Here is a 12,907-nt window from a genome sequence, read left to right on the forward strand (position 1 = left end):
GGTGTTACTATTGTGTTTCCTAATTTGGACAAATCAGACATTTGGAAAAAGTGATAGAGCAGCTGAGGCTCTCACGCCCTCCAGATGTCAGGTAGGTCAGAAGGAGGAGAGTGAAGCAGTCGCAGATTGGCTGGCAGGGCTCACATAACGTCACGAGAGCCCAGGAGAACAGGTGCCAACACCGCTGGAATGGTGCCTGTAAGGTTATTATTTCATAAGGGGGAACATGGTAATTGAGAAGGGGTTGTCTTGAGTAGTGTACAACCCCCTTAAATATGGCATGGGGAGAATTTTTACTGAAAAGATATAGTGAGATTTCTACTATGCACTTGGTAACACAATCTCTGTATGAATTTTTGCCTAAGTGGAGACCTCAGTGACTACGGTGTATGGTCGTCGCCGGCATGTTAGGAAACAGGCACTAGGACACCATGTCCCTTTAGCCCATCATTAGCAATATTAATACTTCTGACACATCAGTGTCGAAATCACTACAATAAAATACATATATAATATATATTGTAATAAAGTAATTGAGAGTCTAAGTAGCAATTTTTGCAAGCACTAGATCTAACCTTTGATAAAGATGATCCTGGTCGAGATGCCCTGGATGACGTAGGGGCACTGCTGTCCGACTTGGCCTTCTCACCACCCTGTGGTCTGTTGGTGACCGGTACTTTTGGCGCAGAGCCTACACTCCTGCTTGCTTTCCTCATCCTGGGCGGCCTGTTTGTGATGCATTTACAGCTGAATCTGTCAAGTAAGAATAGGACATCAATATGTTAGATAGCATTTTAATGCACAGGTCTGCGGTTATGGCAAAATAAACAGCAAAATGGTTTTGCTATCATTTTACAGTTTTAAATAACCACTTTGGAGAGGAAAGGTCACATAAAAGCTAAACTACAAAGATAGGTCTCATCCTGATGGGCAGACAGATGTACGGTGGCTAACAGAGCATAACATGGCTGTACGCAGTAGTCCAAGAGGCATAAAAGTCCTTATACAGTGAGGTATTCTGAAATATAGAGGGAAAACACCCCTGTAGTACAACATTTAGTTTACTATGCCAAGTGTGTCCTTTCAGATTCATATACAATCCAACAGAAAAAACGTGCATGTCTCTATATGAGATCAGGCGGACATTATGGACTCATACCACTTCTATAGGTGCTGGGCAGTGGTGCAGGGGAGTACATCACAGACATATCTCATATGTGCAGAATATTACTACCAGCTGAACATACATTTCACAGGATTAAATATAGTAAAAATATATACGTATAAAAAGCATACAGACTATTCTGTATATCCCATATCACATCACATAAGGTCAATACATACATCTGCTTGTGATCAGATACACTGCTATGTAAGCCAAAGGAAGCTGGAGACAGGAGATTTTGTGCAATAACAAAAACCCGCCCACATTATACTGAATATCTTAATGCATCCTTATATACTTATTACAATTACTACATACCTGTCCATAACTTGCTAGAACACAACGCGTGTCCTTTATGTTACCTGCTGTTAAGCTGAAGGCTTCTTGTAGAACACATGGTGAAACGGATCTGGACTACGTCAGATATCTACACATTACAGGGGTCTAGGATATTTATAGCTTTGATGCCGCCTGTGCACCTTTCAAAAATTGCTGTGACCCAATGAGCGGCAGTGCATCAGTAAGCGCTCTGGATTCTTGGCCGACATTGCATCCACAGGGTCAGAGAGGTAACGGGATTTAGATTTAAACCCAGCAACTGATGTGGTGACTGCGGCTCCTATCCGGGGACAAGTCTTCCTTATTTGGAGTCTCTCGCAGCACTGCGGGGATCTGACAGACATGAAACGCTCCTAATATTTGGAATTCCATGGAAATGACAGACAAGTGAAAGTTCCTACTTGCCCTGCCCCCATCTAATGGCCAACGTTAAAGAAAGGAATATGTATACCTAGTACTATTCATGATGATTGGTTACACGTTTTCATACAACAATGATCTACCTGTTTGAAGTGAAAGGTTAAAATCACAAATTAGCATAATTCTTTTCTATGAGGGCTTCTACAAAAGATATTATCCTATGCAAACAGTGAGGTGAACAGAGAGCTCTTAAAAGTTTTGACCTCTGGGACTCCACCGATCAGTCCATTAAAGAGGACCTGCTGCACCTGGGGGTTAGGCCATGTTCACCCTATCAGTATTTGGTCAGTATTTTACATCAGTATGTGTAAGCCAAAACCAGGAGTGGGTGATAAATACAGAAGTGGTTTTTGTAAAGGTACCGTCACACTAAACGATATCGCTAGCGATCCGTGACGTTGCAGCGTCCTCGCTAGCGATGTCGTTTAGTTTGACACGCAGCAGCGATCAGGATCCTGCTGTGATGTCGCTGGTCGCTGAATAAAGTCCAGAACTTTATTTGGTTGTCCGATCGCCGTGTATCGTTGTGTTTGACACCAAAAGCAACGATACCAGCGATGTTTTACACTGGTAACCAGGGTAAACATCGGGTTACTAAGCGCAGGGCCGCGCTTAGTAACCCGATGTTTACCCTGGTTACCAGCGTAAAAGTAAAAAAAACAAACAGTACATGCTCACCTGCGCGTCTCCCAGCGTCTGCTTCCTGCTCTGACTGAGATCCGGCCCTAAAGAGAAAGTGAAAGCACAGCGGTGACGTCACCGCTGTGCTGTTAGGGCCGGAGCTCAGTCAGTGTCAGGAAGCAGACGCTGGGAGACGCGCAGGTGAGTATGTACTGTTTGTTTTTTTTACTTTTAAGCTGGTAACCAGGGTAAACATCGGGTTACTAAGCGCGGCCCTGCGCTTAGCAACCCGATGTTTACCCTGGTTACCCAGGGACCTCGGCATCGTTGGTCGCTGGAGAGCGGTCTGTGTGACAGCTCTCCAGCGATCAAACAGCGACGCTGCAGCGATCGACATCGTTGTCGCTATCGCTGCAGCGTCGCTTAATGTGACGGTACCTTAAGTGTTTTGGCTTGCAAATACTGAATGTGTGAACGTGGCCTAACACAGATTCTTCCAAACAGGCAGCTGTCCCTTTCACTTGAACAGGGCTGAATTGCAGCACCAGGCAATAGTCCTAAGGCCACAGGCCATAAGTGTGACAGATAGGGGTCCCACCACAGTCCTGTAACAGGCTGTTAGGAAAGGCCAAGTTCACACTGGCATTTTTGCTGCTTTTTATGCTAATTTTCAGCTGTGTTTTAAAATACCAGCAAAGCCTATGAGATCTCAGAAATCTCATGCACACACTGTTTTTCTTGTCATCAGTATTTTGTGCTTTGCATGGTTTTTAACTGTCACTTTCAGAGTTTTTTTCAGCAGTTTTCAGCCATTGACTTGAATGGGTGGTGAAAAAAAACTAAAAAAAAAAAACGCATAAAAAAATGCAGTTATCAGGTTTTGCTGCGTTTTTTGTACCAAAATCTGATACTATGGAATAGGACTTTTTTTCACCAACATTAAACCTAATCAGCATGCACAAGAGACAAATCTAGCATGCCAAAACCGCCGCAAAACCCCCCACAAAAAATGCAGCTAAAAATCAAGAATAACATGCTTTTTTCCACAGCTTCTTTCCTGCCAAGAGATCAGGTTTTGCTGTAGAGAAAAAAAAAAAACACACAGAAAAAAAAAATGACTAGTGTGAACTTATCCCTAAGGCTGCTTCCACACTAGCGTCGGCACGGGGCAGTCGCTAAGCGTCGTCCCGACGCGCGTTGTGAAAGTGATGCCCGACGTGGGCAGCGGAAGCAGTCTTGCGACGCTTCCGCTGCCCCATTGTAAGGTCCGGGGAGGAGGGGGCGGAGTTTCAGCCGCACATGCGCGGTCGAAAATGGCAGACACGACGCGCAAAAACATGTAACTTTTTTTGTGTCGACGGTCCGCCATAACACGACGCACCTGTCGCATGACGGTTGCGACGTGTGAGAATATGTCGCAATGCGTCGCTAATGTAAGTCTATGGGGAAAAAACGCATCCTGCAGACAACTTTTCAGGATGCGTTTTTTCTCCTAAACGACGCATTGCGACGTATGCAAAACGACGCTAGTGTGAAAGTAGCCTAAGGCGCACTGAAAAATGCAGAGCACGTGTCAATTTTCAGAGTGCCTATAAAAATTTATAAAAAGAGCCGGACACACGCAGCCACCTCTTCTCTTACAACGATGTGCTAAAGAGTCATTGGTGAGACTGGCACCCATCAAGCAAGTATACCAACGGGAGCAAAACCAAAAGCGCAGTAGGGTCTTAACCGATACAACAGGTGTGTTAGTAGGGAGTGCTTGCTCACCTGATGGGGTTGTGTAGCCCACAACAATTGCAAAGCTTTGGCAGACCGTGTACAAAGTCAGCTGCAAGTCCCAAGGATAAAGGGTTTGTTATTACAGCAGCTTGTATCAGTGGATGAAACTTGCTACTGAAACCAGTAAGGAAACTTTTTCCAGAAAGAAGTATTAACATTTTGTTGATTTTTTTGTTCACGCCTGACAGGGGCCCAGCACACAATGCATATTTGTCCAGCTGCTAGGAAGGTATGCATCCGAGGGGGTGCAGCCTCTTTAGACACCACCATTATATCTGCTGCATTGTGGCCACTTTAGCCAGGCCAGCTGTGTTCATACTGTCAGATCACAATCACACCGAGTTCCCAAGCCTTTTCTACTTTACTTTTAGCAATTATCAGTTGCTTATTATGCTTGCTTTGCAGTTTTTCGAGCTCTCACAGAAAAAAAATGAAGATCGCTGCTGCGCATATACCCCTCTATTAATGAGAGAGCATACGAGGGGAGGGCAAGTCCATAAACCGAATAAATCAGGTCTCCTGACTGTTCCCAACAGCTAATATAGCAATATAGATGCAGATTTCTTTAGTCTGATAAGGTGCCATATTAATGCTGTACTATTTGAAAAATTAACGTTAACCCTGCAACAATGCATATGTTAAAGAGATTGAACTAGCCCCAGAGACAGTCCCTTTCCTTAGATACTGTAATAACACCCTCCTGGGTGTGACAAAGCCTGGATACAATTCCCGCCATTGTAGGACCATTATGTAGGCTGCCAATCACACCCATGGAGGCGACATGATTTGAAGATCCGAATAAGGACTATTCTAGAGGAAAGAGATGCATTGCCTAACTAGTCCTGTCTTATTAGCATATGCCATATTACAGAAAGTTCAATTTCCAAACATTGCCGTGCTAGTAATCCACATCAAACACCTCATCAGATTAAAGAAATTACTATGCATATGGCTATATTAGGGGTTAGTTCCCTTTAAAGTAGATGCGAGTCCCAGGAGTGAGATTTGCATCTATCGGCGATTAAAAGGTTTACATCACAATTAATGTTTTCCAAAAGGCTGCATTTCACAATTATATCTAGGAAACGTATGTCAAGTACTTATTTCACTTGCTTATAATAATGGCATTCATTTACACACATTATCATCATTGCTGTCCCCACTGGGGCTCACAATCTAAACTCCCTATCAGTAGGTCTATGGAGTGTGGGAGGAAACAGGAGAACCTGGAGGAAACCCACGCAAACACGGGGAGAACATACAAACTCTTTGCAGATTTGAACCGAGGACTTCAGCATTGCAAAGCTGCAGTGCTAACCACTGAGCCACCATGCTGCCCTTCTAACCTTTTCTTTCACCATATGCAGTGTCATGAATCTGTATGTTGTTAAACAAGCACTCCCATCGTTTTTCTTTCTTAATGTATCACAGTCATCATAATATATAGCACTGTGTACTTACAATTGCTAATTTTGCCTTTCTACCCAGCTAATTCTTCACTTTACTCTATGTAGAAACAGGAAGTCTCTTGTCCCTGCATTTATCATCCCCTCCATCTCCTGACTCAGCTGAACCTTCCTCCCCCTGTCATAGACTTTTGTAGTGACTCAGGACTTGTGCAGAGAAAATTCACCTCCTGTTTCTACATAGAGCTTAGAAGGATTCAGCTAGTCAGTTTTTAATCACGTGATGTCATAGACCTAATGGGAAAAAGAAGAGCCTGAAAAAAACAAACAAAGAAAAAAACGTATTTTTAAGCACAGAATCAAAGCTTTTCTCTACTATTAAAAAAGCATTAAAAATGTGGTTTCACATCTGCAACAAAACCGCATCAAATAAGGGGGAAAAGAATGTGAAAAAAAAAAGGTGAACAAAAGCACCATTTTAGCTACATGTGAACACTGCCTCAACGTTATATTTCTATTACATTTATGGGTTTAATAGAGAAAAAAAATGAATTGCAACTTTTTTTTTTTTTGTTACACCATTTACCGATCACCCAAAATAATCTGATCACTGTGTTCTGCAGGTCGTTACGATTACAGGGACACCAAATATGTCTGTCATTTGCTAATTTTTGAAGATTATTTTTTTGAAAAAGCACATTAAAAAATGACAGTGTAATTGTTTATTTTTTAGTCATTTTATAGGAAGAAAAAAAACCTGTGATTTTCCGTGCAGAATACAGTGACATAGAAATACACTGCTGTGTACAGATGTATCTCTATGTACCAGTGTAATCTACCTGTGGAGTTAGGGGCTGCAATGTAGCTTCAAGTAAGCTTCCAAGTGACATCACTGCAGCCTGTGGTTCAAAGCTTTAGCGGTTGTCTGCATATAGAAATTACGGGGTCAGGTCCAAGGGAGGCTCAGAAAAAAAAAAAAGTAAAATCTAAAACAATTGCAAAAATGTTTTATTTTTAGCAGTTTTATAAGAACAAAAAAAAATCTGACTTTCTTCACCTCTAGAATATAAGGACATAGTGTATCCCCATGTACAGATTTATCTCTATTCACCTGTATAATCTGCTTCTGGGGACACTGCCTGCAATACAGCTCAAGATTACCAAATTCTCCTATCTTCAACAATATGGGATGTGTCTCAAAGATTGAGTTGCTGCCTGCGAACATGGAGGTAGCGAGTTCTATTCTCGGTAGAGACCAGAGAAGAGAATGGTTTATTTAATTTATGTACCTGTGAGCAAGGATCCCAGTGCCACCCTGGTTAGGTGGGGCTACGGAGCCTGCAAATAGAGTGCGAGGAAGTCGGGACAAAGCACTAGGGGCCGTGTCCACGGAACGGAGGCCTCATATCAGGACAGCCCCAAGGCATCCGTGATGGTTGGAAGCTATGCGGGTGCTCTAGTGTGCCAGGCGAGTGCTAGGTTCACCCCAATAGTGCTTATGCCTGGATCAAACTGTGGCTCGTCTAAGGCAGAACTCTGATGGCTGGTTACTCTAATCACTGTATACTGCACAATACAGAACATGGGAAAGATGCCTGGGACATCACATGGCCGAATACTCGCATAGAGAAAGGCGGTGTGTCTCACAGCAACAGGATGGCTGGCATGGATCCTAGGTTGGTGGATAGCTAGACAATTAGCATTAGCAGCCACTAATTAGAATCCCATCAGTAACCATAAGGCCACATGTGCAGGTAGCTGTATAAGGGAGCATGGATTACTGTGCAACTTTGTACCTTAAAAGTAGAGGGGACTGTGAGCTGTCGTACCACGCTGAGTAACAGCAAAGCTCTCTTAGGCCGGTTTCACACGTCCCGATATTCCCAGTACAGGAAAACCCGAACCCGGTACCGGACATGTCCGTGTGTGTAATACTTGCGGCACACATGTGTCAACTGTGTGTCGCATCAGTACCACATGCATTGGCGCCAGGAAAGCAGCTGTGCGGTTGATAAGAGTTATATTCAACTGATAAAGACAGCAGGCAGCGGCTGATGGGACTATTACTCACCTCCTGCGCTATAAATAAACAAAACCCACGTGTGTTCCCCTGTATTTTCTATAACCAGACAGGCAAAACTCACAGCTGGGGGCTGCAACCCTCAGCTGCCATCTTCAGCAAGATTGGTTATCAACAATAGAGGGGTCTCCCAAGTTAATTATTTAAATAATTTAATAAAAAGGCATGGGATCACCCTCATTTATGACAATCAGCCTGGCTAAAGCTGACAGCTGGAATTCTCAGGCTGGTAAGGGGCCATGGATATTGACCCCTCCAGCCTAAAAATAGTAGCCCATAAAAGGCACATATATTAGACTAGATGGTGGCCCGATTCTAACGCATAGGGTATTCTAGAATATGTATGTATGTATATAGCAGCCACATAGTATATAGCACAGGCCACGTAGTATATAGGAGCCATGTAGTATATAGCAGACAAATACTAAGTGGCCTGTGCTATATACTATGTGGCTGCTATATACATACATACATATTGTAGAATACCCGCTGCGTTAATACAGGCCACGCAGTATATAACAGTGGCCACGCAGTATATAACACAGCCCACATACTATATAACACAGCCCACGCAGTATATAGCAGCCACGCAGTATATAACACAGGCGGCGTAGTATATAACACTGGCCACGTAATATATAGTACAGCCCCCGCAGTATATCACACTGGCCACGTAATATATAGCACAGCCCACGCAGTACATAGCAGCCACGCAGTATATAGCACAGCCAACGCAGTACATAGCAGCCACGCAGTATATAGCACAGCCCCCGCAGTATGTAACACTGGCCACGTAATATATAACACAGCCCACGCAGTATATAACATAGCCACGTTAGTATATAGCACAGAGATGTAGTATATAACAGAGCCCACGCAGTATGTAACACAGCCCACGTAGTATATAGCAATGTGGGCACTAAATGCGTGGTTAAAAAAAGACTTAAAATAAAAAATAAACATATACTCACCTTCCGAAAGCCCCTTGAAGTCTTGGCGCCTGTGTGCGGTGCACACGGCAACTTCCAGTCCCAGGGTTGGTATGAGCGCAGGACCTGTGATGACGTCGCGGTCACATGACCGTGACGTCATGGAAGGTCCTTCTCATAGCATCCTTAGCACTGGAACCTGCCGCTTGCACTGCCGAGGACAGCCGCGACGGAAGGTGAGAATAACTTTTTTTTTTTATTATTCTTATTTGTAACATTAGATCTTTTTACTATTGATGCTGCATACACAGCATCAATAGTAAAAATTTAGTCACACAGGGTTAATAGCTGCGTAACCGGAGTGCGTTACACCGTGCTCCGGTAACGCTGGCATTAACCCTGTGTGAGGGCTGACTGGAGGGGCACAGACACAGCAAGTATAAAGTCCTTTATTAGAAATGAAACAAAACACACGTTTCAATTTTATTTAAAAATAAACAGTTATACTCACCTAACGCCCATTCCGTTGATTCTCTCGTCTCATGTAATAAAACAAGAATAAAAAAAACACAATCATGTCCCTCACCTGTCTGAAGTTCTGTCCCACGACGTAATCCACCTCTGGGGGATAAATAGTTTTCAACCTGGACTGTACCAAGATGCAACCGTCCAGGCTGAGAACCACTGATGAATGAGCTGCTGCAAGAGCAGCATCAGTGACTGGTGGTGACATCATTGAGGTTCCCAACCAGGCTGAACTGTGGTGACCTCGGCACTGTGGGAAAAAGTATCTGAGCTCACCGCAGTTCAGCTCAGTGAGGTCATTGCAGATCACCATTGTCACACAGCCTGCTGGCGATCCGATAGATGCTATAGCGCAGGTGGCGCCCACTTGAAGGAGACAATTTTTTATTTTCTTTAGCAAGCTGGCGCTGCCGATGCAGTAGCAGCTATCAGATCAAGATAGCTGCTACTGCAAAGGTGTGGACGGGGCCATTTTCAAACTGATTTTTTTTTTCAATGAATTTATGGATACCATCAAAGAACAGAATTAAATACAGATTATAGATGCTATCATGCTGCAGCGCCGGCGCCTGCCTGCAGAAGGGGATTCATATATAATTCATTAAGTAAACTAAGGGGCGGGTCACTGAGGGATCAGTGACCTGTCAGAAGCCATACTCATTAATACCTAAGCAGAGCACCACATGAACGGTCTGTAGGTTACTCAGCACAATCCTGACAGGTTCCCTTTAATGCTGAACTCATGTCAAATTCTAGCTGCCTACAACCGACAATACGGTGTCTGTAGCCGGCTTAACCTTCCTATTCCACTATATATAAGCTAGCTTGTACATTGTGGGGGAGGAGAGTTTGGTTTTCGTAAGCGTGCTACTAGGTAACCACAGGGGATTCACTTAATAGGAAGTGTGTGGCTAGGGGTTTTGTGCTGGAGATCAGATTGTGAGGGGGAGGTTTGTTCTCCAAAAGCCACTTCAAAGAGCTTGGGGAAACACTGGCAGGGACACACTGCAAGGAAACTACAGAAGGATTATTGTTTGCAGCCTCTCAGAAACCTGCGCAGAAGACACGCCAACCTAGATCTTATAGAATAACAGGCGCTCCTCCTTTATTTATTTCTCTTAAACCAAACAGTAATAACAGTGACTGTACGGAAGAGATCATACCAAATGTGCACACGGAAAGTTCACAAACACCAGGCTCTACATACAGCAGTGGCCCATTCCTCAATATCTGTACAGACAGTAAAACAGGCCACAGGAAGATGACTTTACCATATGTCAATTTAGAAGAATCCGGCACTCTTATGAAAACGTCACAATCACACTCTATACTGGAAAACAGAATTACAAAGCTCCGTAATTCACCGAAGTGCCGGATTCTTCTATATATTGATATTTATCAGATTGGACCCCATCAGTACATCAAAAAATCTCTAGGAGTGGCGTATTTCCAACACAGATCAGATGTTCTACACGTCAATCTGTAACAGTATGACTTTGCCTACCAAACAATTGTGAGCATACTGGGCTTTTATCTTATTTAGAGGGATTGTACACTCTCAGAAGAAGAGTCTGATGTACACACGGTCACAATTCCCATGTACTCCATGTGAGTGTGGGCATCACGTGACTACACACATTTCATACTTGTAGTCACACGTCGACTATTCACCCGGCTTTTCTCAATAAAAAATAAATTGAGAAAAGCAGGATGAGGCTAATCACATACATGCAGTCACGAGACGCTGTCCTACAGAAGGAATACAGGAGAATTATGACAGTGTGGGGGCACATTGTCAGGATTTGGCAGTCTGAAGTCACAGTAGACTTAATTTTTGCCTGGACAACCCCTTTAATATGAAGGGGCCACATATACACAGATACTTTTTCACTGCCTCCCCATTTTTCTAATTCATAAAAATCCAGAGGGATAATTAGTTTAGGACACGTAGGTTTCAAGTCCCGTAATTGTTTCTTCACGGATAGAACAGGTACCTATTATGGGAGATGGAGCTGATTTTTGCAGAAGGAGCTTCAGCAAAAATAACTAAAAAAAAAACAAACAAAAAAAAAACAAAAACAGACAACAACATGGTGGTATACACAAAAAAAAGAGGAAATTTGTCCCAGATAAAAAGTTAAATTTATTGAAAAAACATTTAACACAGAAAATAATTAAATTAGTCAAATTACAGACAAAGTGGATAGTTTTAGTACACAGGTGTAAAAGCAGGAGGTCCAACATTATTTTAGTGGATGGTAAGGCCAATAACAGCTACAAATTGGGCCTCTTTCATACATACGTGTCTCCGGTACATGTGGTGACAGTTTTCACCAGTACCAGAGAAACGTACACACGTAGACACATTCAAATGAATGGGTTTGTGCACAGGTCACTATTTTTCCATGGACCGTGTGTCCCACACATAGACATGTCCGTTTCTTACTGTCAGCACGGGCGGCAAAACGTCCCGCACACGTGTACACGGAGAACACAAATGAATATCATCCGTGTGACACGCATAGGCACCGGGCAAGAAGCGCTACAGTAAGCACTGTTCCCCAGCGCCAGGTGCTGAAAACGGCTCTCATCATTCTCCCCTTCTCTGCTGGCGATCGGCGTGAGCAGCAGAGAATGATCAGAGTTATATTAAAGTCAGAACGATGACAGCAGGTGGGGGCTTTTGGGACTCTTACTCCCATCATCCGACACCTGCTGCCGCTAATAACAGTGACAGCAGGAGCGGATGATCGGGGTATTCCTCAGCCGCCACCTGCGATATAACGAAATCAATGAATGAGAAACAAGGCGTGGGCTCCCCCCTATTTTCTTTAACCAACCAGGCAAACTCACAGTTGGGGGCTGCAACCCTCAGCTGTCAGCAAGGTTGGTTATCAAGAACAGAGGGGTCCCCAAGCAGTTTTTTAATTATTTAAATAAATAATTTTAAAAAGTGTGGGGTCCCCCCCATTTTTGACAACCAGCCTTGCAAAAGATCACAGCTGGGGGTGGTATTCTCAGGCTGGTAAGGGGCCACTGATATAGGCCCCCCCCCCAGCCTAAAAATAGCAGCCCGCAGATGCCCAGAAAAGGTGCATCTGTTAGATGCACCATTTCTGGCACTTTGCCTGGCTCTTCCCACTTGCCTGAAGCGGTGGCAAGTGGGGTTCATATTTGTGGGGTTGGTGTCACCTTTGTATTGTCAGGTAACATCAAGCCCACGGCTCAGTAATGGAGAAGCGTCTGTAAGGCACCAATCCATTACGAATCCTATAGTTATATGGTAAATAAAGACACAGCCAGAATAAAGTCCTTTAATTGAAAAAATGATACAGACTCCTTTAATAATCTCAATTAAACCATATTTACAACCTTGCCTAATTCCACCGAATCCCTCGATCTCTAGTAATAAAAGTAAAATTAAAAAAACAACAATATACCATACTTGTCCGTCATTCTGTCCCACGCAGTAATCCATGTCTGGGGGCTAAATAGTTTCCAACCTGGATGGTGCCAAGATGCGACCCTCCAGGCTGAGAACAACTGGTGAATGAGCTGCTGCGAGCACAGCATCATTGACCAGCGTTGACATTATCGAGGCCAGGCTGATCTGCGGTGACCTCAGGACCGTGGGAAAATG

The 12,907-nt window shown here is 43.7% G+C and overlaps 1 protein-coding gene across 4 annotated transcripts in view; it reads right to left on the reverse strand.

Annotated features, from left to right (window-relative positions):
• Positions 1 to 12,907, reverse strand: part of SPECC1L (sperm antigen with calponin homology and coiled-coil domains 1 like) — an 82,445-nt gene that overhangs the window by 53,429 nt on the left and 16,109 nt on the right. For 2 of the 4 annotated variants that reach the window (XM_077293750.1, XM_077293735.1), the window contains exons 1-2: positions 1,484 to 1,502; positions 576 to 753 (exon numbers count right to left, since the gene is read on the reverse strand). In XM_077293750.1, the coding sequence (XP_077149865.1) occupies positions 576 to 753; positions 1,484 to 1,491 (186 nt within the window). In that variant the 5' untranslated portion in view covers positions 1,492 to 1,502. Of the gene's footprint in view, positions 1 to 575; positions 754 to 1,483; positions 1,503 to 12,907 lie in introns of those variants that run through there. The other 2 variants (XM_077293743.1, XM_077293757.1) reach the window with 1 other exon arrangement.

This window comes from Ranitomeya variabilis, chromosome 1 (genome assembly GCF_051348905.1).
Source record: "Ranitomeya variabilis isolate aRanVar5 chromosome 1, aRanVar5.hap1, whole genome shotgun sequence".
In the NCBI taxonomy this organism is placed as follows: domain Eukaryota; kingdom Metazoa; phylum Chordata; class Amphibia; order Anura; family Dendrobatidae; genus Ranitomeya; species Ranitomeya variabilis.